Genomic DNA, 26,897 nt, shown 5'->3' on the forward strand with positions numbered 1-26,897 from the left:
CAGTTTAAGAATGTTTTATTTGCTGACTTCAGTTGTAAGTTTACCTACACTAAGATAATGACACAATTAAACAGTTAGAGGCGCCACCATCTGTTGACAGGTAAATGTGAAACATTTCAAACAACAAGAGGTGCACTTGTGAATGTATTTTAAAAGGGCAGCATTTTGTCTTTTCCTGGCACATAGTGCCAATTTATAGCAAAATCAAATAACTATGTTAACTTCAATTGATAAAAAAAAATGCTACATATCAAATATTACTTAAAATAATTCTACTTTGTAATTTCACGCCTTAAAATTGGGCCTCCATCACTTTAAAGACTTTTCAAAATCTTTCTGAAACTACAAAAATTGTAAAGTTTGTCCATAAGGACCATTTGGGACAAGGGGAGGAGTCTGGGAGTAAAAATGCTGTGGAACATACTGCTGGAGGAGAAACTGGTGCATTTCACAAAAATACACACAAACATAAGAGAAATGTGATCACGAGGCAACATATCAAGACATTAGCCAGGAAGTTAATGAGGGGAAACAAGTGGATGTAGATGAACCATGACCCTAAGCATGACCCCTGTGACCAAGAGTCCTGATCTTACTTCCAAGGAGGTTTATGAATAATTATGTGAACATTTGAATTTGAAAGTTTAACAGAATTTATCTCATTAAGCACAAGTAAATAATTTTTGGTAATCCTACACCGACCTAAAAAAGAAGAGCTCAAGCTAATTTGATGTCATATAGTGAGAAAAAATGGTATTGCAAGTTTTTCGAGACAGTATGTATGAACATCTGGTTTCCACTGTATCTCTAGACTTTGACTGAGCCATTCTAAAACATGAATTTCTGAACCACGCCATTGTAGGTTTGGTTCCTGGAAGGTGAATCTCTGTCCCGTTTCTAAGTCATTTGTAGTCCTAAATGATTTTCTTCATGGAGTGCATTATGCACTCCGCTGTTCACTTCTATCCATCTTCTCATCAGATTTGACCAACTTTACCATCTCCGCTAGAGAAAAGCATTTCCCCAGCATGATGCTGCCACCAACATGTGGGGATTTTGTGTTCAGGATGATTTATAGAGTTAGTCTTTCCACAATTCTAAAGCAACAGATTGATGTTAGCATTTTATTCAGATTTTTATTTAGAAACAGAAACGTTTAGACCACCCACTTCATAATTTTGAGTACACTGATGTTTGTGGTGGTAAAATAAAAAACAAAAATGACAATATAAATTGCTTTAAGGGGTATGAACACTTTTGCTGCACATCAACTCCTCATCCTTCTTTGGTTTGGACTATGGTTTTGTGTCTGTCTATGCATTAATCCCATCTTTCTCTTTGTTCTCAGTGGGTTTCCATTGCAGCTCTCCCAAGAAAGCAACAGCTGGAAGCTGTTAGTCAGACATGTCGTGAGAAAGTAGCTGCACTCAGATGTTTCTTTTTTTTTTTTTTTTTTTTCACTCATATAGGTCTGTGCATATCGCTGGGTGTGTGTGCATACTTGCTTCATGAATGGTCTGTGACCTTGTTATGTGTTCTTAATGAAATCCCCCATCACCAAAATGCTCAAACACACCACACCCTTCCCTACATCTCCAGCTTACCAACTAAGACATCTGTATCTCAAATTTGCGATACAGATGTCTTCAAGCTTGACAAAAACATTGACTGTCCACTGGTTGTTTGGGTTTCATTTCGTAGATTTAGACCAAATTTGCTATTTTAGCTTTTGCATTTGCTCATAATTTTTCTTCTTAGACATGAATTTAGTTGAAGGTTTTGAGAAAAAAGTTTAGTTTGATAGTATGAAAATAAATCTTGGTATGTACAACATCACCAATGCTGCCCTCTAGTGTCTATATCAAATGCCACATTTAGTAATAAGGCGAAAGATTTATATGATCTGAGGAGAAACAAGAGTGCATGAAATGCCACATTTAGGGAAATGAAAGCAATTTCCACACTTGCTTAAACGGATATTTTAGCAACAAAATCAGCACACACATTTCATTCCATAACCTGTTTATTATTTAAGATGAATTTGCTTTGAAGCTTGAAGTTCTTGTGATTTCTTCTAGAATCTCGGAGAAGAGTTTTTATACTACATCATTTTAACTTTTTATTATGTCCAGATGATACAAAAAATATAGTGCAACAATAACTTAGTTTACAAATGGCACGCACATAAAATAAATTTAAAGATATTTTATTACATTAAGTTTTACAGATTCAGGTCTTCTTGTTCTGTCAGCAGCCCATTCATGTCCTCTGGATCCTGTTAAGAAAAATGAATTAAAACCACATTGTGATCAACGGTAAAACGTCAAGGAGTGCAATAAATCAGCAACTTTTTAAATGAGTATTCACATGTATAACACATAAATAAAATATCCACATGGACTGTGGACAGTATTTTCTCACCTGCTGACTCTTAATTATTTAGGATCACCCAAACTCCTATTTTTCTATTTACTAGGTGCCAAAAATAATACATTTAATTTTTCTTCATGATTTTCTTCCCTTATGATGTTGTCTATTTTGCAATGCGTACCAGTCTCTCTTGCAGTGAAACACCCCTCCCCATCATGATGCTGTGATACCTGTGCTCCATATTTGGGATGGTGTTCAAAAGGTTATCGTGGTCAAACACTTAAGTTTAAATTTCATTAGACCAAAGGACGACATCCCCAAGTTCATTTGCAAACTGTAATCTGTTTTACTTTCCTTTATAATTTGTGACTTCTTCCTCACTGAGTGGTCTGTTAGCACATTCGGTACATTACTCACTTCAGGTTGGAAAAGGACCTGTTAGCAGCTATCAGTCAAAAATGGATGCATACTTCTGATCATTTTTCACTATTCTAACATTTAGTAAGTAGAAATAAGTTTGGTAATGCTAACTGACCTAAAACTCAAAACATGTAGTCAGGTTTGTGTCTTTTTACACGACGTTTAAACATGTCTGGTTTCAACTGTAAGTAAAATGTACTTTGGCTCAGGAGGCATTCGTACCTGTGAGATGCGGATGTAGGGCTTAACATTGCGAGAACTGTATCGGCGCAGGCCTCTCCAGCACAGGAACAGGATGTAGAATGTTCCCAGAAAACACAGGGAAGTGAACACTATGTAGCTCGCCTTTGCAACATTCGAACCAGCCTGCTTATCACATGAAAACAGGAAGGGGACAGAGAGTGGGAAATGTCACGATCCTATTGATTACAGGAACATTTGCAGGTAATTATGCAGGTTTACCTGCTGGTATGAGCTCAGGTCTGTAGCTTCCACAGATGCGAGGCTATTGGCAAGCAGAGCAGCAAATCCAAACAGCAGACTGAAAACGTTCAGCGCCATGAGAATGATGATCTGTTTGGAGTGAAAAACAAGTCAAAAAAGCTCATGATAAAAAGTCTAACCTATCACTAAATAATCTGTGTACCTTTATGTTACTAGCCTTCCTCTGAACCTCCATTGCCAGACACCCAGCAGCTGCATACTGTAACATCATCAATGGTTAGATTTAACGTCCCTCTCTCAAGTTCAGGTGCCCTTAGTGAAAACATTGTAAAGTAGATGCTGACTTACTGACAAGCTTGACCAGACTGGAGTTACCATGACAACAGAACAGCCGTAACTCACACATGCATGGCTCACTGTGGTCAGAATGCCAGCCACGGCGCTGAGGACCTGAATGACCTTAAGAAAAAAAATCAGAATCGTAAAACACAGTATCAGCCAGAGGTTTACATACATCCATCACAGGAAGGGATGTCCTACTAATTTGAGCTTTTAAAGACATTTCTGTTCTCTTGTCCAAGGATTTGACACCATGTAATACATTTAAGGCTTGCCTCTTCTCTTCAACAAACAAAAATAAATACAGTGTTGATGTGTTCACGTGAGTCCAGCTATCAGCTATCTAAACCAAACTGTCCGCTTCATAGGAAAGGTAATTGATCAAATTGACAAGCAATGCAGCCATCACCTCCAAATTCATTTTTAGGGGTACATGATGTACACTCTTCATGTACCCCTGATGAGTGTAGTTCTCAGGTCTGATATTTTGGATGAGCAGAAAAAGACGGCGCCTTACCCCAGTGACTAAAAGTCTTGTGTTCACCACAGTCCCAAACCAACGATGAATCCTAACATTTGTTAGCTCCTCATTATTGGTGTTACTGGTCTCAGTGGAGGGGCTGGCTGGAGGAGTCTCCTTGAAAAAAACCTGGTACAACCCTTCCTGAAACATGTTCTGCATCATCTGCTGTGCATGAAAAAAAAAAACATTAACAGGGTCAAATTTTAAAAAATAAGGTAATAAATGACACTTTTCACAATTTTCCACACCTCATTTACCTGTTTTACTAACGTACCTTTGCTGAAAGTTGTTCCCTTTTATTCATTTCTTACACAGGTCTTCATTTCAAAATAAAATATCAAATAACGGAAAGAGAATGGAGAGACAACCAAAACCTTTTCTCATTGTTTCTATAAGTCCTTGGTGTGGCACAGCACTGAAAACCTTTGGTGTCAAAGTTCATCTGAGTTGGAAGATAATGAATGACTAAAGTTCATTCTTAAGACAGAGGGTTCAGGACAATCATTGGTCAGGAATCAGATTTGTCATCAGTATAAAGGGTGGGATTACTCAAGCGTCAGAGTCTTGGTTTCATTTATGGAGTATTTTATTTATGCACCCAAATTTTAAGTACAAAGGCTCAAAATGTAGCAAGCGCTTTGGTTCATATAAATTGATGAATATATGAATTAATAAAGTACAAGATTTTGTAGGCTAAGAAGTCAAAGTAATACCTTGCAAAAGCTCAAGCTGCCATACTTTAATCACCTTTACAACTTAAATAATGCTTATTTCTTTAGCATTTTTAGCCAACATTGCAGCCACAGTAGAATGTCTAAAGAGGATGCAAAGTGATGGTCTAAACTATAATGTAAATTCTCATTAAATACATGAAAATATGAAGCTGTCCTGTGGTAAAATTTAAAAAAGTTCAGGGTATAAATATTTTCCCAAAAAACTTTAAATCACATTATAACTTAATGGCTGTAAACAAGTAGAAAAAAACTGTAAAACAGAAATGCATCAAAAACAATCAAATATGATTTCTGTTGAAATATTATTGTCAAAGAATTCAGTAATAGCACACACAAAGCTAACAGAAAGAAAGAGTACAGCCTCTGTAAAAATAAAACACACATGGTGGCAGAAAAAGGCCACCGATCATTTCTAGGACAGACAGCTGTAAGTTTAGACGACCTCCACATATATTTGAGCTTGTCAGACCCATTCTGATTTTCCCGGCAGAGTTTGGTTGTCATCGTCTTCCTCCTCTCTTCCCTTAGTGTACAGGTCTGCCAGTCTGCTGAAGCGTGGCCCCCACTGATTCAAACTCTGAAAATCCTGATCCTCATCCGAATCTGAAGACTGAATGGAGCTGAGTGAATCCACCTCAGAGCTTCCACCCTCATAGTCGAACACGAAAAGAGAGTCATATGGAGGAGCTGCGGGGTCTCTGTTTGCCGCTTGCAGGTTCTGGACAAAGCATAACAATGAGAGATAAAGATTCAGGATGTTTTTGAATTGCTATGAAGCAATTCTAACGTCAATCTTTTGATTTCTCACATGCTCAATAAAATTGCAAACTTCCTCGTTGGGTTGGATTTGCAGACGGTACGCCGGTCGAGCCTGGACAGTAGGAAACACTTCTGTGCTGAAAACTTCAGGTCGGTTGTCCAGCCCTCTGTGCAGCTGGGACAAATCATAGTCCTGCAAAAAGAAAAAAAAAAAAAGAATCAGCCGTTCCAAACACTGAAAGTAAAAGTGGTAAAACTTTTGTCACACACAGATGTAAAAATGACGACCTCTGAGGTATTATGATTCAGGGATATCAGAGTTAAAGGAGGTTGTATGCACATGTACGGCACACTTTTATATTGAATTTCTAAAATATAATTAGAACACCATTTCCTGTTCCTTCTACCAACAATTGTGTGCTATTTTGAGTCAGTCTTTCACATCAATTTTAACTAATACATTTAAGTTTGTGGATGTAAAATGACAAAATGGGGGCAAAGTCCAATGGGAGCGAATACTTTAACAAGGTGCTTTAGGTAGGTTGTTATACTTGAACAGAATATGTTGTTTAAGTTCAGTTTTCTTAAGATTCACCTGAGCTTTTTTTAATGTAACTATCTTGTGCTGATGCTATAAATCTCAAAACGTTTTGTCTACTTCAAGGCAAATGTGCACAGTTTAAAAATGTCATGTAACCGCAGTCGCCTAAAAATGCACAAACTGACAGCTATCAGTCCCGTTCCGCTCCCTCCCCACCTACCCTGTCGTCTTCACCTCCTCCCTCCTCACTGTAGCAGAAGATGTCGTCGCGGGTCAGATCTTCCAGGAGAGGGGCCTCCTTCTCCACCCTCCTCCTTCTGCTCAGCAGCAACAGGAGCAGCAGGAGCAGCACTGCAATCGAATGCAAAGTAAGTAACAAAAGACAAAACAGATTGAGTCGTTTTCAGAATCAGGTGGACACCTACACAGAAGGCCAAAAACAGATCCCAGTAGAGGGGTTGCAAAAGAAGGAATGTCTTGACGTCTGTCATGCCTTGGCAAGCAGGCAGCTTCTCCACCTTCACAGTGGCACACCTCTACGACCAGCGTACTGTCTGTGAAGAGCCCCCCAACATCATAAAGCCTCATGGTAACATTATAGTCCCCAAGAGACAGGCTTTGTTTGGGGTAAAGAGCTGCCACATTGCCTAGGGGGAGGAAGCAAAATATAACCTTTACAACAAAGAGTTTTATTTTTGGACCACTAGTTAGCTGTCAGAAAATAGAGTTTATCCACAAAAGACTTCATCAGCATCCCAGCCTCTTTACTTGTGGAATTGGTTTTGACAATCCAGTTCTTCTTATGTCCTCCTATAAGCTCCACGGTAAATGGCTCAGCATGACCTGGTCCGTCCAAATCCACTATGTCCAGGAGTGCAGGAAAAGGGTCAGAGTTACACATAGTGGCAGTTGTCTGCCTGACCATCGGAGGATGGTCATTCACATCCAACAAACTCACAACCAGAGTACCAGTTCCTGTAGCTGGAACAAGATCTGGAGGAGTTAAGAAATGAGTTTTTCATTTGTTTAGCAGAATTAACACAGTGATGGTTCAGTAAAAACAGTAAAAGTTTGAATTTACCGTCATCATAAGCCAAAACAAAAACTGTATATTTGTTTTCTCTGACGTATTGTGACTCTCGGTCCATGCTGCTCACAACTTTAACTGATCCAGTGCTGTGGTTGGTGCTCAGCCACCGGGCGCTGTCGTTGTAAAGTTTGTATCTGAAATCAAGACAAACAGCTTGATTACTAAATGTGCATCAAAATTTCCATTTCAAAAACAGACCGAATATTTATGTAGAAAAAAGTGTAGCTTTTTCCATTTAAGACTTAAAAAAAACCAGTTAACACTAATATTATATAATATGATTATTTAAAGTAGTCGAAAATCACTATACATTTCAAATTTATAAAACTGAAAAAACAGAAATAATTCATCATAAGGGAGGCATTTTCACCAGTGATTAACTTTTCGAGCTACTTTTATTTATCATACAGTTCTGCTAGTTCATGAGCTTATTAGGAATATGCATTGTGTCTATTTGAATAAAACATAATTTCCTTTTTTCAGTTCCTTTTTTGAACTTACCTTATTGTCTTTACAATGAAAATATGGAACATCTTTAAAACGATACACACTGAAGAGGATCTCAGACATTTTATAACACCATTGGTAAATATACACATCAACTTCCCCAAATTTCTATATATTAACACACACATTAAAATTGCTGTAAATTAAGCTTTTAAGGTTTGTTGCTTCATGTCAAAGAACAAAAATAAACAAACTCCCCCCGTAAACTAAATTGTTATTTTCTGATGTTACTGTTTGACTGGCTAACTGATAGAATCCGATTGGGCTTTTAGTTCTTATTCATTCCAATTTCACTCCAAAACATTAGGGTGATGGCAAAGAGGTCTTCCATGCCCAAAGAATTGGAGTTCGTCACCAAATGTAAGTTGTCAAAAAAGCAGCAGAAACATGCAATATGCTGGTCACAGAGTTCAATCAAATGTTGAAGACACTCATAGGTAAACAGTGTTTTGATTACATTACGCGCTGTGCTCTGGCTGTGTCCGGGTCCTTTGCTTTCAGCTGAACCACGGCTGTGCCGATTCTCACGTCCTCTGAGAGGGTTACGTGAACCTCGGCTGGGCTGAAAACAGGAGGCTCGTTTCTGTCGATGACTTTTATTGTGACTGTGGCTGTGGATGTGGACACGGGGACAGAAAATGGCGCCTCGTTTGTTACCACCACCAACAGTTTGTGCTCAGACAAGCTCTCAAAATCCAGCTCCTTGGAAAAGAAGGTGAGAAGATAAGTAAATATGATGCTTATTTGACTTTTGAATAAAAGTTTAAGGGTAATTTTCTGAACCTTGGCCGTTGTGATTATTCCCTCCATCTTATTTGAACCAACAGTGATGTTAAAGGCTCCACCTTCATTGCCTTTGATGATGGAGTATTTGGTGTTTGAATTTGGAGATCCTGACTCGTCCATGTCAGTGACTTTCAATCTTGCCACCTCCACTCCTATCGCATTCTCATGGACTGTTGTGGACATCTCGAAAAGAGCAAGAAACACTCCTCAGTGAGTTGAAAAGTTAAACTTTGAACACATTTTTAATTTCATCATATTACAGAGTATGTTTTGCAACTTACAGATGTGTCAGTGAAATCTGGAGCATTATCGTTGCTGTCAGTAACGGTAATGACAGCAGTGCAGGTTGTGATCAGTCCTTCCTCTTTCCCTTCCATATCAGCAGCAGCAATGATCAGTTTGTATTCTGGATGAGTCTAGAAGGATAAAATACGCACACAAACAAATTTGTGGGGGAAATGAAAGTTAAAAAAAGAATAATGCTCATACAGAAAGCCTCATTACCTCTCTATCCAGTCCCTGTTCCTTCAGACTGATCTGTCCACTGATTGCGTTTATAGCAAACATCTCCTCTTTGGGCATCTTAGGTGTCTGAGATAGTAGTCGATACCTAATTATAGCATTGTATGTATTTGGATCATCCTTATCTACAGCTGTTACACTCAAGATGGGTTTACCTGTTGAAGAAATCAATTTACGGCTCCGAACTGAAAATAATGTTTAGGTTTTGTTAGCTTGCTGTACTGATTCCTTACCAACTTCGGCACTTTCGCTCACACTGCCGGTGAAAACCTTCTGAATGAATTCTGGTTTGTTGTCATTCTGGTCAATGATGTTGATGATGAACTCCAGGGGCGGCTCTACATTCTCTGTCTCTTTCAGGGCATAAGCCCACAGCTGTAACAAAAAAGTCCTGAAGGATTTCATCTGCTCAACACCATCACCCTCGTATTAGGAATGACAAAAAAGAAAAATGTGGCTTACAGTGTATTTGGCTTGTTTCTCCCTGTCCAGTCGCTCGGTCACATACATGTTACCAGACCGGCTATCGACAGTAAAAATACCTTCAGGGGGCTGATCTGCACCTGGGCCACTGATCTTGTAAGTTATGGCTACTGTTCCAGCTTTACTTGACTTGAGCTTTGAAAAAAAAAATTTACAACTAAAACATGGAAATATTTTGAAGAAGAATATTTCAGAGTACATGTATTGACAGCAGTAAGTTTCCCAAACAAAACTCACTTACTGTCACCAGAAATATGGGATGTGGTCCTTGGTTGTTTTCTGGAAAGTTGATTTGTGGAATAACCCAGGTCCTCTTCACCCGCCTCAGTCCGTCAACCAGTGGATGCTCTGGCAGCTGGAGAACGAAGGCAGCATCATCCTGTTTGAATGAGGACACCGTGCTGCATTACAGGCATGATTCTCACTCAATAAGTGACGAAAACGTTCTTTTAAATGTACCTCATGGTTGCTTTCAATGGGACTGTTTGTATTATTGTGAATTTTGCTCAGTTGTGTCCATGCTGGATCTAGAGATACCAAACACTGTGGAGCAAACATTCAACAGTTATCCAAACATCTTAAAAGTCATTTTTAGCCGGTAGTTTTATGTGCCATTACTAAATGGTAGTAATGCTCAATTTAGGGTTTATAAGAGTTAGGAAGAAATAGAACAGTTATAAACTGTGTCCAGGACACAGCTGTCGGCTGCTCTACTGTTAGGTCTGCGGGTTTTCCCATGATTGTGGAGATCAAAATATGTCTAGGACATAAATTTATGTAATAAAAATTTATAACGTTCATATATTCTGAAAGTTTTGGGTGTTTGTTAGTCTACTACTGTGGTAATAAATCATCAATATATGAATTTCCATTTTTAAATTAATAACTCAAATAAAATAACTTTTTGACTATGTAATAACTGACTGATATAATCTATGGATTCATATTATGTTAACTATATTTTGATACTCTGTTTGCCTTTGCCCTGATCCTGACTTGATGTTTCAATAACTTCTTCTCCTCCCTTAAATCGTTTTGTTCATTGCTGTCAGTGTGTTCTCCATGAAGTTTTTGACTATTTAGAGCATTCATCTGCAAAGAAAATATGACATTTAAATGATTTCACTTTAATTGTAAAAAAAATTATTAAATCGTTGCAAATTATAAAATTTGAAACATATATTTTTACAACATATAAATGTATGAATGCAACTTAAATGATTTTTGAGACTGTTTTTTGAAACCTAAATGAAAGCAACTTGCAACCTAAATCACAGAAAAAGGAAGCTTTTCATTTCATTAAAAATTACATATTAGCAAAAACAAAAATGTGTTATTAGCTTTGAAGTTTCAAATTTTAATTTTAAATTGTCTTGTTCTCAAAACTTATTGGGATAAGCTAGAAATGAAATAAAGACAAATCCAGATCAATCGCTGCAGATGTTTCCACTACATCTCTAAACACACCCAGACATCGTAGCCTACAAGTCAGTAATATTTAATAGTAAAACAAATATTAAGCTTATTCATCTTAAAACTGTGAGATTCCAGGGAAGCACAGCAATTATACACAAATGGACAAAATATTCAATAACAATGAAACTTCCAGCAATGACTTTCAAAATTTACTCCAAGGACACAACTGTGTGTCCAAGCTATAGTTTCAAAACAGCTAAACTAAATGTGAAACACTCACCTTGAGTTGCCAGAATATGAGGGTCGCTATCATAATCCTCCTGCTCCCAGTCATGTCCTTCATTTCTGACACCAAACGGGTCTGTCCCAACTGTCACTGCATCCTCTCTCACTGTACCCACCGCTTTGTGCGAGTCAACCTTTACCAAAGCTCATTGTATATTAGCACTTCCTCTAATAGAACATTTTCTTCTCTGCCACACCGCTGTGTTCTTACTGTGAAATCAAACCGCTGACCCTAAGCCTGTGTTTACCGTTTAACACCAATAATGCTGAGTTTCCGCATGAGTTCATCAACGGGGAAAATGGTTAAAAACAGAAATCAACGGTGAAAGTCAGCTCAGCCAAACATAGACGTGTGCTCATGGAGGCAAGACTTTCCACTCAAATATTCCAAAATGTATTATCTTTCTCTGATATTCTATAAAAGAATAAGTGTTCTTAAGTGTTTTAGTGACGGTGATAAACTGAATTGATATTTTCCACTTGGGATTTGTTTGCAAAACAATCAAACTTGTCTGGAAATCAAACTTGTCTGGATGAACTTTCGTCACTGAGGACGAACATTCGTGTTTACAAAACAGCAAAGAGTCAGATTGGCTCCTATGTCACCTAGCTCTTCACAAACGTTCACAGTTTATTGTGAAAACTTTGAAAACTCTGCTGCTGATATGTTGAAATATCAGAGAAACGTTTTTGCAAAAAAAACCCAATTTTTTTTGGTATTCCTTTTTTTATTTATTTATAAAATAAAACAATTTTTTTCCCCATTATGGAACAGATCATTTTAAAACATCAACAGTTGATTAAATCAACATGATACTCTTTATAGAAATTTTATGGTAAACTTCTTAGCTCACATTAACACAAAGTAAACAAGAAAAAAGGCAAAGATGGATTGTCTGTGCAAGACACAAATAGGAATACTGACAAGGGTAAAAGTGCTGATATGAAACTTTCTCTCCCAAAAGAAAACTGGGATTATATGTCTGAAATTTTAAAGGTAATAAACAGTCATTCATGTAAAATAATATCTGGACACAATATAACATTCAAAACAATCATTTCACTTCAGTTCATCTTTAAAACAGCTTACGTAACACCGGCCATGACAAAATATTGACTGTTCGTAACCAAGCGTAGCTCTCTGGTAGGACTCACTGAGTCTGCTAACTGTGGCGGGGTCTAGCCAGGTCGTAGTTCAGATACACCACGGTGACCGTGATATCGTCCCTGTACATTCTGGCCAGGTCCTCCGGCAAAGCGAGCATTGAGGCCAGCCTCTCCTGGGACAGCTCCCCGTACTCTCCAGTTCCAAGAGCGTGTCGGATCAGATGAGTGGCGGCGTTGGTATCCAGAGCTGGAGAGGCACGAGCTCGCCGCTTCAGCAAGAGTTCATGCATCTGACCCAGCTTGAGCTTCCGCTCCGAAGGAGAAACTGGAGCCTAAATGAACAGAGGTTGGGAAGTCAAAAAGACATAAAAAAAAAATAGCTAGGACATGACAAATATGAATTGACTTGCTGTAAACGGTAATGTTTTCAGTCTGGCAACCTTTTGTAGGGATGGTTTTCATTGATTTAATAAAAGCTGTGTAAAGTTACCTTCACTTATTTAAAAAAACAATAGATAGAATTTATCTTTTAGCTTAATCGTTTGCACCACCCCTGGCGAAATCAGGACACTGTCCAAACACACACACATATATAATAATGTATTTAAGGGGATTCTCTGAACAAACCTGTAAATGAATCCCACTGAGGTGTTCTCCAACTAGACGTACTGCCTCCTCACTTGAGAATTCGTCCCACAAGCCGTCAGTGCCGAGGATCAGGAAGCGGTCCTGGGGTCTCAGCTTGTGATAGGTTATCTCAGGTGTCACTTCCAGGTACGGCGGTGTTAAATAGTGAGGCGGAGTGTACTGATACAAGTTCAGAGAGTCGAGATCCACTCCAGATTCAAGGCTGGCTAAAATGCTCTGCTGCAGCTCAACGCTCCACTTGAATCTCACATCACCGAAAGCGCGTAGAGGCATGAGGACCTGAAAATGAGACAGGAAAAAAAAAATAACTAACTTATTTCATAAATCAGATTGTCTTTGTTTATAGCACTGAGGTACCAACTCACCCCCAGCAGTCTGTCATCTGTGACCACTGTGTCTTTCTCTGAAGGTGGATGCTGAGCTCTAATGCGTTCCAGCTCATCTTGGTTCTGTGAGTTGTGGTCTTTGGAAAGCGGGACAGCACTCCAGGAACCGTCATTGCTCTGCACCCCTAAAACTGCGCGGCAGTCTCCTGCATTTGCCACGTGGATCCCATCGGTTCCAACGTGAGCCACACAGGCAGTGCATCCAGCAAACGCCACCTGGAAAGGAAAGTCAGAGGTGAGGAAAATACTTTGTTTCTAGAATTCCTGTTTAAGGAAACTTAGCTGCCTGATAACTGTGGATATAAAACCTTTAGAATATTGATTGACTCTCATCAACAAAACCTTAAAACATCGGCCCAAACACATCATGAGAAACTACAATGAGAGGAAGAATGGCTGACTGACATTTTTCTATCTGCATTAATCAGAAAGTATGAGCTGTAAAGTGAAAAAGACTTGTGTGTAGGTACCTGGATGGCTGTGCTTTTCATAAGGTCACTGGGAAGTGGGACTTGAGCCTCCAAAGAGATGTCGGCATCAAGACGTCTAAAAGCACAACTCAGAGCCTCCTGAGGACTAGACAAAAGGATTACCAGGTTTGGTTCACTGAGATTCTCTCACTGAAGATGCTTTTCAATGCATTCTTAAGGGTTTATCTGAAAATGTTGTGACATAATAGATAAAAGTGTTTCACTAAATGTTTGCGTGTTCATGCCAGCCCATTTAAATTCAACAGTGCACCAGTAATATTGTAACTAAAGTAATCCTAAAGTATCTGATTTGTCTTAAAGCAGAGAAACACAGATTTTTTTTTAAAAAAGGCAACAAATACTTCACAAAAAGATATTGATAGGCACAGATCAGAAAAAAGGTAATGGTAACAGATCAAGGACCTATACTTAAAATGTTTGAACTGTTACAGTTTGAAGCTTGTTTTTGTTCAAGAGCGTGAGTAAATTTGTACTCGTTTAAAGATGTCAAAGAATAAATTAATCACTCATTTTCTAGATTTACTGTATCACCAACAGGGAATCACAACTGAATTTAATATTAATTTAATACATTTAAACTGTTTCCATAGGTGTTTTTTACTGGTATCAAAGTATCCTGCAGTTTAAAGCATATTCAAAGATGCCAGAGAAGGGGCAAATGGCTGCAGTTTTCTTTGCTTTTTATTGAGCATAGAATAACACAGTGCAGCATCTCCCCCATATGTTGTTGCACACTGCCTGTCAGGAGGCTGAACAAAGATTAACATAGTTTTCCTCAATTGCAAGAAAGACAAATTCTTCTGCTTGCAAGAGTCAAAAAAGTCAGTAAATATTAAAGCTAACATTAATATAACTACAAATTACATCACATAGTTGATTTTAGTAGCAGAAATAATTAGTTCTTTTCCGAAATAAGCTCAATGTGATTATGTTATACGCTTGTGTTTCATTAAGTTTCATGTCTAGCATGTTAGAACTACAAACATGTTCACCTACCTCATGCCTTCGTCATGCTCCTCACTGTCCAGCAACTCTTGCCAGAAGACTCTAAGGTGTCTTATGTACAGGGGCGCGGATTCGCGATAGTTAAAATCTGAATGATGTTTATACCATTGTAAGATGGGTGGTACAGGCTTGCCAAGATCCATGCACTTATCAAGCTCTTCCAGGATTTGCTTCGGCATCATTGCCACTGCTATATAGTACAGCAGCCGCTCACTTACGGCCTGGGCACATGCCCAGCCTCCGTGGCCGTCAAACACTCCAAACAGCATGCCCTTTGACTGGGGATTACACACACACAAAAAAAAAACTTTTTTGCATTTTAATAATTGGGGTAAAAAAATTAAAACATAAAAAGTAGATGCATACCTGTAAGCATGTGGCTGCACTACGACGGTCCTCATTAGGAGTATTTGCAGGTAAATGGTTGCTGTCAAACTTTCTCACAGCGCTGAGTGCCCTCCCATCAAACTCCGGTACATTCACAGTCTGAAACCAAAAGGCACCTTCATGATTAAAATCTCAGTCAATGTGCAGAGACACTCTAATAAATCAGATTATTATTTTGGAAATTGCCTATTCCAAAAAAAAAATACAAAATAAAAATGTCTGTGTGTGTATACACATATACACATGCACATTAAAAACATTTTAAACATGTTTTTAATGGTATGATTAAATATTACACAATTATGCTTATAATTGATTTCAATTATGCTTTCAATTATAATATCATTATAATTGAAAGGTTTGAAGATATCTGTATGTATCTACTTATAAAGCATTTCACTTAATGAATTGACTTATTGAAAAAAAATGTGCTTTATAACAATAATCTTATTTACAGAATGTGATTACTGTATATGTACCCTATGAGAAGCAATAAGGATTATAACAAAATATTGTTGTTGTTTTTTTCTATTTCATTTTGTTTGTTTAAAAAATTTGTTTCACAGATAACCCTACCAGATATGTAAGTACTTTGGCTTTTAAAGTAGGGATGAATGAATTTTTGCCAGGTTTGTTAAAAAAGTGAAATAAATAATAGATTAGACACCAACTTCTCAGCTGTAGGACAAAACCTCATGACTTTCTTATTTTTATTTTTTCACAGTTTTTACAAAATTCCACAAATTTAATCCTTCCTCTAACTGGACCTGCAATTAAGCAAAAGAAAATGTGTTTGGGAGCAAATTAAATTTTTTCCCATTACATGCTAATTACAACCCTCACATAATGCCACTCAGGGTGGAGAGCCTTATTACCGGTAACCAAATCAAAAATCGCACTGTTCCTTGTCTATCTGTGGAACCAGCATGTTTTGCTCCTAAATATTACTGATTGTTATTTAGACTGATTTCTCTTACCTGTTCATTGCTTCTTAGGATGCTATTAATTTGCACTTGGCTCTGCTGAAAGTCTAAATCCTCTCTTGTGGAGAAATGACAACAACTTCGAGTCCAGACTCCAGATTCCTCACTAGTGCAGAAACTTTGGTCCGATCGAGACGGACTCCAGGATGAAAAGGGACAGTTGTGGGCTATCTGGAAGGGAACAATAACATAAGGCTACAAGTTTGGAGTCATAAACACAAAATACAGATTTGTGATAGAATGTGCTTATAAACAGTACAGTCTGATCAAGATACAAACTTGGAATTGGACTTTGCGATAAACCTTCAGCCTGTAGCTAGAAGCTCGATGGAGAATCCTGGAGTACACACGTCCATACATCGCTACAGAAACGGAGCTGGCGCTATTATGTGCAACTTATTCAAATTATTCCGCTTTATATCTGAGCAGAAAAGACAAACAAGTCACTATGTGCATACATAGTTGTAACTTAAGTTATGCTACATCAGATTTCTCTGTTGCCATTTAATACATGGGTTAGTCAGCTTGAAATCTGCACTTCAGCTAACCAAAGGCTCACCTAATAACACGACCTTTGATTGTTATTACGCTTGACACTCATTGTTGAAATTTCACGATTTTACAGCTGCTAGCATGCTAACTCTTCTTCACTCCGCTAACGTTTGGTAATTTCCGACACTACACTACCCAAAAATCCATTCGTAAAGAGGCTGCATACGCACACATTCATGTAGTTTAAGAAATATATCAAATCCCGTGTAAGCAAAACTTACATGGTAGTATACAAACTTTGTTACAAACGAAGCAAAGTCCGTTCACATGCAGCAAAACACCAAATATGACAAGGGGGACGTCCAGCAACGTGTGACGTAAGGATCTGACGATCACCAATTCAGATGATCAGAAAACTGTTGCTTCCGCCTCGCATCCTAGTTACATCCACTTTTATGTGTTCTCCAATAACTTTCATCATTTATTTATTTGAAGTGTTGTATTTGTTTGTAATGAATGGATACACAATGTCCGGTTTAGACATAATTTTTAGGTTTTGAAGCGCAAACCAACTGCAAGAGTAGTGGGGTGGGTGGTCCTCCGGGGTTTCCATGGTTACGCAGCATTAGGCTCAGGAGCCTAAAAGAGCAGACAGCTCGCGCTAAAACGTGTTAGCAAAAATATTCTTCACAGTTTGTGAAGTAACAACTAGAAAGTAGTTGCAGTGTTAGATCGACAATGTGATCACATTGAGAAACCGTGCGTTTTTATTGTAAGAAAATTGTTGTCTGTAGTTAATGTTTTAGTTTAACTTTATAAATTACGTGACCGCTGTCAAGCTAACGCTAATCCCAAATGTAGCATGTTGGTGTAAACGTTTTTCTTTCAGCCCAGGGGTTGGTAATACCCTACGAAATCATAATATTTAGAAAACCAGGTATAAGAAATTTCTCTGAAGAAGAGTGAAATGGACAGGGCAGGCATTTGCAGAAACAACCGTAACAGTAAGTGATGCAAATACTAAAGGATTAGTGTAGGATTTTGAACATATTTTAATTTAATTATAATATGGATTTACTTAACTGACTTTATTTTATTCCTTTGATTTCAGCAACAAAGACAGATCTCAGTTTGCTGCTTGAGTGTGTGAAGTTTCAGATGAAATGTCCAGAATTACAGAAGCAAGCACTTCTTACCATTCACTCCATTTGCGAAAAGAGAGGTAGCAATGAAACCAATTTTTCGACTGTTAAAAATATAAGGCATGAAGTCAAAAATATTTTTGAATTGAATTACTAAAACAAAATTAATTCTGATGAGGTACATTCTAGAACAGCACAGAATGTACCTCATAACGCTACAATTTCTGCTTCAGCAGATTGTCAACATATTACACTTCTTCACATTCTCATATTATAATACCACCTCTAATTATACTTGTGAAAAGAAATCAAGTGTGGCTCAGTTTGGCATTTATCCACTGTCTGTTTTACCCGATGTTTTCTTTCTTGCAGAGGATAATGTGGATCTGCTGAGAGATCTAGGTGGTGTGGCATTTTTGTATAATCTGTCCAAATCCAGTAATGTTCATTCAGATGTTAAGGAGACTGCTCTCTTTACCCTTGGCACACTATCTGAGGCTAATGGTGGGTACATGTGTCTCAGAATTATTGATTTTCACATTCATCCATCCACATATTCTTGCAGGGTACAGAAACATTTTTAAAATGTAAATACTTGTATTTTATAATCTATTATGTCATAAAAATGTCCAAAATTAAAACAGACAAATGTCTGTGCAGATTATAGGCTAAATTAAGTTGTCCTGGTTTTGTGTGCACTGTAATTTCACATAAAATGAAATCGATGACAATGGCCTATATATGTTTTGTTTGGTAGTGTATTGCAAGAATTCACTGTGCAGAAAGGACATATTCACCGACATTGCAAGACATTTGCAAGAAGACAGCTCACTGAATAAGAAGAGGGTGTCCGTCTATTTGCTGTTTGTTCTGGTTGCACACAACAGTAAGATTATGCCTCATTAATTGGAAAAATAAGTAAAACAAGTACGCAACAGGATTATTGTTTTATATGACATAACGTTTTTTTCCTGGCAAGTTTTCACTTGATTTGTTTGACAAGTATTTGCCTTTGTGGTTTTGCAGAATTGGGGCAAACTTTAGCACAAACCACAGGTTGCCTGGAAATTCTGATGGACCTTTTCAGGTACTGTGTTGTACCATTGATATGTATACATTTTTGTTTTGAAGAATACGGTCATCTGACCTTTGTTTTTTGTTTTTTTTTTTGTAGGAGCTCTTTCCCCTTCTCAGCAAAAGATAATCTGAGAACTGTCAGCCAAACCTACCAACTCTGGGCATCTGTGTCTAGTGCTCTGTGTGGCTCTGTCAACAATCCCCAGAATGGTAATATCATCTGTCTTTGTTCCATGTAGTGATGAAACTGTTTTAAAAACATTTTCACCTCTATGATGTATATATTTTTAGTGTTCGACTGAAATCAAATAAATCTGATAGTGATAAAAAAATAAAATTGTGCAATAACCTTGCAGCACAAGTGTGGATGGATCTGTTGAAGGACCATTTGAGCCAATTCAGTCTTCATAGGTGCAAACCTGCTTTCAGTCATAGTGAAATATACTTTGGTACTGTGAAGACTATTATAAGTAATTCTGGAAAATATGCAACATTGAGATGATCAAAACTAGATATTTTCTCAAATTTGATCAAAATACAAAATGGCGGTTGCAAGGAGACCATACTACAACACTGAAAGAGATCCAGGAACTTCTAGCAAGTACTGGTTGTCTTCTATGTACAACCTTCTCCTGACCGATACGTTTATGCAATGAGATAATTTTGATCCCTTTAATCACTGTGGAAACTATGGTTTAGCTACAGGATGACTGAACAAATGTCAAGAAAATACAACTTGAGCAGCAGAAGTTTACCTTAGTTACATCAGATTTACAATAATTTATAGCAGAAGAATCAATTGGACGCTAAACAAATCATTGATTTAAGGGTATGGGGAGTTATGCAACCAGTTTTTTACAGTTTTTATATTTGTCATAGTTTAGACCCAGCAGATTTGTTTGTTTTTTAGGCTAATAATGCGGTATATACATGCGTCACACTAAATGTTGAAAATATTCGGCAATTGGTTGTGGTTATTTTTTTAAACTTCTCAACAATTTGGTATATTAACAATGGGATGCAGACTTTTTATGTCCACTGTACAGTCAAACTTTAATACCAATTCCTTTGCCATGCTGGTAAAATCCTTCAAACCCTCGAGATCAGCTGTATTCCACCACGCCTTTGTTTTGTTTGCAGAGGAAGGTCAGCGCATTTGTGTTGCAGCCTTTCCCATTGTGAAAACATGGCTTCAGCAGATTTCTGTGCCCTCTACTGAAACATTTCAGCCCATATGCTCCTTCATCGCCATGACAGTTTCCAACAACTGTGAGGAAACAAAACACAATGATTTCTGCTTCAAACACTGTTTGACAATTCCTAATGCCATTTAATACTTTGTAATATTCATAATTTTTCACCTTTTACAGCTTATGTACAGGAGAGATTTGCTGCCTGTGGAGGTTTGAAAACTCTTACTCTGGCACTGCTTCGTGTTGTGTCTGCTGCAGATACCAGCTTGCTGTCTCGTCAGCTATCAGTTGTTATAGTCAAGACCTTGTCAGCTTGCATCACCGATAACCGTGAGTCCCTGTTTTTAATATTGTTAAGATTACGTTTGGCAGTTTCATTTCAACAAAACTTCTCTTATGCTGTTTTCATTCCAGTCTATTTTTTGTTTTCATTTTAGCCAATCTGGCAGCAGGTTTGGCGCAGTATGGTATAGTCTACCACCTTTTCTTTCTGCTGACCAGCTCACACTTAGATCCTGATGACAGGCTCTCAGTTCTACTCACCATTGGGGAGTGCACCGAAGCCTCAGGTGAGACTGCACAGTAATGATATATGTATGTTTGAGTTGAGAATTTGCTCTCTATATTTCTGTTATTTGGTTGAAATCCTCTCGATTGGCATATTTTTACAACTTTGTATCTGCTTTATATTTGCAGAGGAGCACCAGTCTCAGCTGGTGGATTGTGGAGGCTTGCCAATTATGATAACTTTTCTCACAGAAGACTCAAGTGAGGAGGTTAGGAAAGCAGCGACTTTCATACTACATACTTGCAAAAAGGCCAGTAAGTGTAATTTATTTCATATTTTACTCCACCTAATAAAAAATATTTGGATTCTTCGTGATTTAGTTTTGTTAGTCATTGTATAAGAGATTTTTTGCTGCTGTCAGAACAAACATTTTTTTAAATACTTTTAGTAATATTTTGTAAAAACATTAATAGACCTCTTGTTGTGTGTGTGTGGGTGTGCATGGGTGTGTGTGCGCATTGCTTACTTGAGAAGGTATGGATGCCACACCTCTAAACTTCAAGTATCTGCTGCTAATGTTTGTTTGACAGAAAAGAAGGTCCAATTTACCATTATCAAAAGTGGTCATAATGATATGCCTAATTGGAATGAGATTCCTTTAGATTCTTTGTAGGTTCACTGTGGTCTTGGCAATATTTAATGTGTTACAAGTGTTACTATTTCACATGGTTCGCGTTAAATGTATTTATTTTTCCCTAAAATGTGTAACTAACTACTAAAAGTTATATTTGAATTAATAGTACCAAGGTTTAAAAATGACTTATTTTGTCTGCTGGCAAAGTGTTGAGCTTGGGAGTGCAGGGTCTGGTGGAAAAGCAAGCTGAAAATGAGGAACCTCCTTTAAACCTAGAAGAGTTTAAGAATTCAGCCAGAGAAATTATGCGCAGGATTGAACTGTTAGAGAAAACACAGCTGAAGGTTAGTTGTATACACACACACACACGCAATGTAGTTGTAAAATTATGGTCCATAGTGACTAATACTTACTTGTTATTTTTCTTTTAGGTGATTGGAGAGGAGCAAGAAGACATTCTTTGTCCAAATTCAGCTGAACTTCAGCCATCGAAGCCCCCACCTGTATGTCCACCAGCCCAGAAACAGGAAGCCAATCAAACTACCAGCATACTGAGGCCCATACACAAGAACAGTGGCGACAACAGCAGCCTCCAACTTGTCAGAAGCATGGCTGAAGTAAAGAAAGTCACTTCTAGTTGGATTCCTCAAGGAGAAGAAACCAAAAGGAGTGGAGGAGAAGTGATGCGTTCTGTGAAAAGTGGAGGACGAATCGGAATGTCTTCTGACGTGTGGACATCAGAGGGAGGCAGTGAGTCACAAATGAAAAACAAGTCAGTGGAGTCTACAAAAGTTACAAATCATATGGGGGAAAAAAGGTCTTTAATAACATCCTTTTCCTTTTTATTTTTGCTTAGTTCCTTATTTAAACATCCCTTGTCAGTGTGGCTGACAAAACCAAAAGAGATTAGATGCTGTTATGGTGAGAGACAAAGTCACTTCTAAAAACTTTATTGTCAGTTATTGTTGGATGCAGCTTCTATCAAGATTGCAAGTATTTGTTTTGTTTTAGAGTCCCAGGGCAGTAACTTAAACGAGAATTGGAAGATTCCACCAGAAGAATACTCTGTCTCTAATGGTCGATGTGCAGGTGGGGAAAATTATAAGGATCTTTCTTTAATTTGTTGTCTTTTTTTATTTTTATTTTTTTTTGTCTGGATTCACTAGAAGAAATTCTCTGTGTATCATTGCAACCTAACTGTTTCACCGTTACATTGTTGTGCACAGATAATAAATTTTTGATATGACTGTCATTTTTAGGCTGTGTGTTGACGTTTGAAGAAGTGACAAGCCGCTCTTTTGCATCGGTTCAAAGCTCCTGTGTGAACAGCTGCGACATGCACAGAGTGCTCCAGGAGGCAATGGAGCGATTCAGAATGCATCACTTTATCTTTGGGGTCAGGCAAGAACAAAAGAGTGTCACTGCTGAGCATTCTGACACCAACTCTGCCAGGGTTTCAACAACAAAGTTACACAGAAACTGTGAAAACATGTGTGGTAAGAGGCTTTATCGTGTAAACTTTCTTGCAAAAGGCCTCTGTTAACTATTTGTTGAAGGTGTTTTTTTTTCCATACAGCAAACTTTAGTCCCCATCAATCAAGCACATTAATATGTTGAATGAAGTAAAACTTGTACGCCTTTGCCTTTTTTTTCCTATTTTTGTTTCTTCTGATTCACTTTCTGACTTTGTCTTGAATTTTCTGAATCATAAATTAGACATCACATTGTGCTAATTTTGTAAACTATTTCATTCCTGACAGCTGGGACTGATAAAAGTGTTGCTTCTCTGCAGCAACAATCTTGGAGGAAACATAATGGTAAGAAAAGGCAAAAAAAAAAAGGTCTTCAGACATAAGCACATATAGTAATTTGTTCAATGATTATCTCAGATGATTTCATTATGCTTCGAAGCAGTTTCCTTTTATTGTTGGGTGAAAAAAATACAGCTAATGTATGAAATGTCTATAATCTTGTATTAAATTTTTTTTCATAGGTGTCACTTTGACTCCCCTGTACAAAACAACCAGAAAAGGCACATTTTCCTCTAAGAAAGGGATTGGTATGTGTTATTAGTATATTTTTTAATGTTGATATACTCATGAAATTTTGCCATATTCACCAACTTTGACTCCATCCTTCCTGTAAGGTCCAAGCTTGACTCCCCTAAAAAGGCCACATCCACGTGAAGCCAACTATCAAACATCCGGCTCTGGTATTTACATTTTCCGACTTTGTGTGTGAATGTTGTGATTGAGAGACGGTGTTTGGAGCTGTCCTCTGCTGTGTATTCTTGGCAGCAGACAAACCAGAGAGCAGAAGGAATGTTGAGCTGTTGCCAGCATTCTCACTGTTCAGGGCAGAGCTGGTTCGGAGCTGGGTTAAGCTGTTCCACAGTGTCTGTGCTATAAAATTACTACTACACTATATTGATATCCTGTAATTTTTTAGGCCAATGGAAAATACCTTAACTATTAGGATATGATGTGTCTGTACTGTCAAAAGGTTTTATTCATTGTTTATCTTTTAACTTTCTGGCCTCTTATTCTCATCTGAAGCATCTTTTAGGCCATATGTTTGTGCACTGTTGAAAGGGGATTCTGTTGTGTCTGTTGGGTTTTATTATTTCTTTTATGCTCTAAGCCAAATGCATTTTCCAGGACACTCTGAAAGTAGCACAGTCCACTTTTTCAGCATACGCTGACATTTTTCTGCATTCTAAACTCCCCATTATGTTTTCCATCTAGTTTGGCTTCTCATTTTTTTCTCCCCCCCACCAACATAAAAAAATAGATTTTTGTTTCTAGAGCAGCTGTTTTAGTTATGATGTTCTGTCACTCTGATGGGTCTCTATGCACAAAGACTTATGCATGGAGCCTGTAAGCAGAATGTGTGGCTCAACATGTATCTGTATTTAAACTTAAACTTTTTCATGTTTCAAACACAGAGAGAAGAGGAAGAAATAGCAGTGAGCATTATGCTATTAAGGATCAGTCAAAGATAAGCACAGACCACTCTTCTTCTGTAAGAGATTTTTAGAAAAAGGGTTTATGGGCTTTCTCCGTCTCAACATATTGCCCTAACAATACTAAACTATTTATCCAGAGTAAAGACAGGAATCAACTCAAAATATTTTACATATTTTCTTGAATTTTATGAGTGTTAAACTTGATTTAAACTGGGTTAAAAACCACCATTCATGCTGTTCTCAGTGTGAGTGCTCTATCAGATGCTTGTGAAAAGACAAATTACAGTTACTTGTCAATAGAATTGTGATAAAACATTAGATCATGCTGAATGTCCATGTTTGTAGATTTGGCTCATAATTCTCATGCTCCTTTGACAGAATGGAAAAGTTGCTGGCAGTGTGCAGTATTATGCGAAACTAATTCATATCCCATTTGGAAAACCAGAATTACTTTCTCCCATTTCCAGATAAATACAATTAACTGTTTACATGTGGTGTTCCACAAGGCTACATTCTGTGCTCAATTTCAGGTTTCTTAAACTCTGTTTGACTGTAAAGAACTTTAAATTACTTTTTTGAAAATATGAAAATAGGTTGACAGAAAAGGGGGAAAGACATGCGGCAAATATGTTTGTGTCCGGGAGTCGAACCCGTGACAAGCCGCGTCAAGGACTCAACATGGGTCGCTCTATCCCCTACGCAACCATGGCTCGCCCCAACTTTAAATTACTTTTTGTCTGAATGATGTTGAACAATTTTTATTAATTTGTCTTCCAGTTAATTTCTTATTGTTGCTTTAACTGTTCCTTCTGGGTTCTTTTTCTTAAAATTCCGGTAGAGAAGAAAAAGACAGGACTTCAGCCGTGAGGAGGTCCATCATTTGCTCTCTGGAGTAAGGAGATACGGCTACTCCTGGAACTCCATCTTGTGGTCATATACTTTCCAACCTGGACGCACCAATGTTGATCTGGCCAAAAAATACAGGAGGCTGATGAGAAAACAGAAGTCATAAAAAGATACGATTTTTAAAATGATGTTTAAATTGCATAAAAACTTTATCATATCTTCTTATTTTACTTTGCAACTATAGAATGGTATTATTCTGTGTAATCTTACTCCTGCGACTGCAGGTCTTGCCCAGTCAGAATGTTCCCGTAAAGATTAGTTGATTTAATTGATCTATTCATTCTGTTGCTTTTTAGAAATTATACTCATTTTACAATAATTTATATAGTAATATATTCTTTATAGTACTGAAATATATTGTACCATTAGGATTTATTTTGGTTTTATTACTTCAAGATCTTCAAGAAAATCTTCTTCACAAGAATATGTTCTATAAATATTGCTTATCTGCTAATTTTGTAAAGTTATTTATTGGTATTTATGTGTTTTTTCAGCGTACTTTTATATGCTAGATATTTGCTTTTTTAAAATGTTATTTAAGAACATATCTTCTACCTGTTTGAGGTATTTGTGAGGATCTCTCAGATGAGGCAGTTCAATTTATAACCTTTGAGTGAGTTTACACTGTGTACATTGTGGCAATAAAAGTTCTGTTCCAACAGTACCCTCAACCTCTTGCCTCAAAAATCTGTGTGACTTCTTAATCTTTAACTTTTTATTCAGGAACTTCATAAATAATTGATGCCAGCTCAAAGCTTTTCATGTCTGGAAATTCTAATACCTTAAGCAATAACTGTGTGTAAAATCCTTTTAGAAGAACAGAAACATTGCAAAGTTAAACTATTTTTCTCCTATTTCTGATGCAATCCTTTAGAAATGATCTAATAGCTCCTTTGCACACGGTCTCACGGAAGCAAATACCAGGTTCTGTTTTCTTTATGTTCTTGCTTTGGCCATCATAGTCCGTAGAGACAGGAAATCAACAAGAGGAGAGGGGACCATAGTGCAGCTTTGTTTATTGAGACGAAAGCCTCTGGTATGACAGGAATCGCAAATCGTGCTGCTTATCTATTTTGTATGTGCATCAAGAAGCTGCTCAGTCTGCAAACTGTATCCTTCAGTAAAGCCGAGCTGGACTGAGATCACTGTCTAAAGTATGCCTCTCCCACTCTGTGGGGACTCATCAGTATGTTGTCAAAACTGAGATTTACATTTTGCGTGTCTCATGGCAGAGATTGTCAAAGTACCCATTTGTGGTACTTTTGACAATCTCTATGATACTCATTAACTTTGTGACTTGAAGCCTTTGCACTCTCATCAGTGCGTGACTCTACAGTGTTTGTGGTTAAAGAAAAAGTGAAGGCTAAAACTCCTTATTCCTTGTTTTCTATTCTAAAGTTTCAGTTTTAGTTTGGAATTCTAATACTTGCTTCTTGAAAGTGCTTGTACAAGATCTTTGGATAGCAATGAAGGCAGAGGGAATGTGGTGGGAGAGACATCTGAAGAGCAGATTTCTCATGGACTGAAATGCAGTTAGACTGAAGACTTTTGACCCAGACCCTCGAAACCCTCCTTCCTCTGGAAAGAATGTGGCCCAGGCTTTCCCCCTTCTTGCATTTTCTCTCCCTCGAGACGCTGGAAAAGCATTAATTCTCTTACATGAAATGAAATACAGAAGCTATCATTTGAATAGCATGTCTGACCTGTGTCACATGCACGCACTAGTGTGTGGCAAGATGATCTCTGTCATTTAA

The 26,897-nt window shown here is 37.7% G+C and overlaps 4 protein-coding genes across 13 annotated transcripts; 1 reads left to right on the forward strand and 3 right to left on the reverse strand.

The window, feature by feature from the left end:
* Positions 1-2,165: 2,165 nt before the first annotated feature.
* si:dkey-30c15.13 (uncharacterized protein LOC558731 homolog) lies at positions 2,166-4,604 on the reverse strand. Of its 2 annotated transcripts, none has more exons than XM_044124615.1 (7): positions 4,371-4,604; positions 4,091-4,258; positions 3,583-3,693; positions 3,437-3,493; positions 3,253-3,363; positions 3,013-3,159; positions 2,166-2,275 (listed from the first exon to the last, which is right to left on the reverse strand). In XM_044124615.1, the coding sequence occupies exons 1-7, from the start codon at positions 4,398-4,400 to the stop codon at positions 2,222-2,224; spliced, it is 678 nt and encodes a 225-aa protein (XP_043980550.1). In that variant the 5' UTR covers positions 4,401-4,604; the 3' UTR covers positions 2,166-2,221. The 2 variants fall into 2 exon arrangements, with proteins under 2 accessions (XP_043980550.1, XP_043980551.1); XM_044124616.1 differs by having other exon boundaries at positions 3,013-3,156; positions 4,371-4,596.
* A 62-nt stretch (positions 4,605-4,666) lies between these two features.
* LOC122835500 (B-cadherin) lies at positions 4,667-11,451 on the reverse strand. The gene is made up of 15 exons (XM_044124603.1): positions 11,215-11,451; positions 9,978-10,061; positions 9,760-9,897; positions 9,498-9,653; positions 9,269-9,410; positions 9,018-9,190; positions 8,795-8,929; positions 8,511-8,696; positions 8,185-8,429; positions 7,212-7,354; positions 6,899-7,123; positions 6,556-6,777; positions 6,351-6,481; positions 5,639-5,782; positions 4,667-5,548 (listed from the first exon to the last, which is right to left on the reverse strand). The coding sequence occupies exons 1-15, from the start codon at positions 11,275-11,277 to the stop codon at positions 5,294-5,296; spliced, it is 2,442 nt and encodes an 813-aa protein (XP_043980538.1). The 5' UTR covers positions 11,278-11,451; the 3' UTR covers positions 4,667-5,293.
* A 475-nt stretch (positions 11,452-11,926) lies between these two features.
* On the reverse strand, positions 11,927-17,097 carry pdp2 (putative pyruvate dehydrogenase phosphatase isoenzyme 2). Of its 4 annotated transcripts, none has more exons than XM_044124614.1 (9): positions 17,000-17,097; positions 16,506-16,647; positions 16,221-16,397; positions 15,223-15,342; positions 14,848-15,134; positions 13,831-13,936; positions 13,340-13,576; positions 12,954-13,253; positions 11,927-12,658 (listed from the first exon to the last, which is right to left on the reverse strand). In XM_044124614.1, exons 2-9 carry the CDS (start codon positions 16,584-16,586, stop codon positions 12,383-12,385), a joined length of 1,584 nt encoding a protein of 527 aa, XP_043980549.1. In that variant the 5' UTR covers positions 16,587-16,647; positions 17,000-17,097; the 3' UTR covers positions 11,927-12,382. The 4 variants fall into 4 exon arrangements, with proteins under 4 accessions (XP_043980549.1, XP_043980548.1, XP_043980546.1 ...); XM_044124613.1 differs by lacking the exon at positions 17,000-17,097 and adding an exon at positions 16,786-16,901; XM_044124611.1 differs by lacking the exon at positions 17,000-17,097 and adding an exon at positions 16,786-16,901 and having other exon boundaries at positions 16,221-16,421.
* terb1 (telomere repeat binding bouquet formation protein 1) lies at positions 17,012-25,814 on the forward strand. 6 transcript variants are annotated; one of them, XM_044124607.1, is made up of 21 exons: positions 17,012-17,095; positions 17,608-17,722; positions 17,830-17,940; positions 18,233-18,364; positions 18,618-18,746; positions 18,887-18,947; positions 19,035-19,147; positions 20,078-20,206; positions 20,308-20,460; positions 20,568-20,699; positions 20,827-20,952; positions 21,480-21,616; positions 21,704-22,044; positions 22,129-22,193; positions 22,284-22,361; positions 22,532-22,768; positions 23,033-23,089; positions 23,266-23,331; positions 23,419-23,484; positions 24,217-24,293; positions 25,076-25,814. In XM_044124607.1, exons 2-21 carry the CDS (start codon positions 17,686-17,688, stop codon positions 25,247-25,249), a joined length of 2,421 nt encoding a protein of 806 aa, XP_043980542.1. In that variant the 5' UTR covers positions 17,012-17,095; positions 17,608-17,685; the 3' UTR covers positions 25,250-25,814. The 6 variants fall into 6 exon arrangements, with proteins under 6 accessions (XP_043980542.1, XP_043980543.1, XP_043980541.1 ...); XM_044124606.1 differs by lacking the exon at positions 17,012-17,095 and adding an exon at positions 17,151-17,477; XM_044124608.1 differs by lacking the exon at positions 17,012-17,095 and having other exon boundaries at positions 17,150-17,722; positions 20,389-20,460.
* Positions 25,815-26,897: the final 1,083 nt, after the last annotated feature.

Source organism: Gambusia affinis, linkage group LG08, assembly GCF_019740435.1.
Source record: "Gambusia affinis linkage group LG08, SWU_Gaff_1.0, whole genome shotgun sequence".
NCBI lineage: Eukaryota > Metazoa > Chordata > Actinopteri > Cyprinodontiformes > Poeciliidae > Gambusia > Gambusia affinis.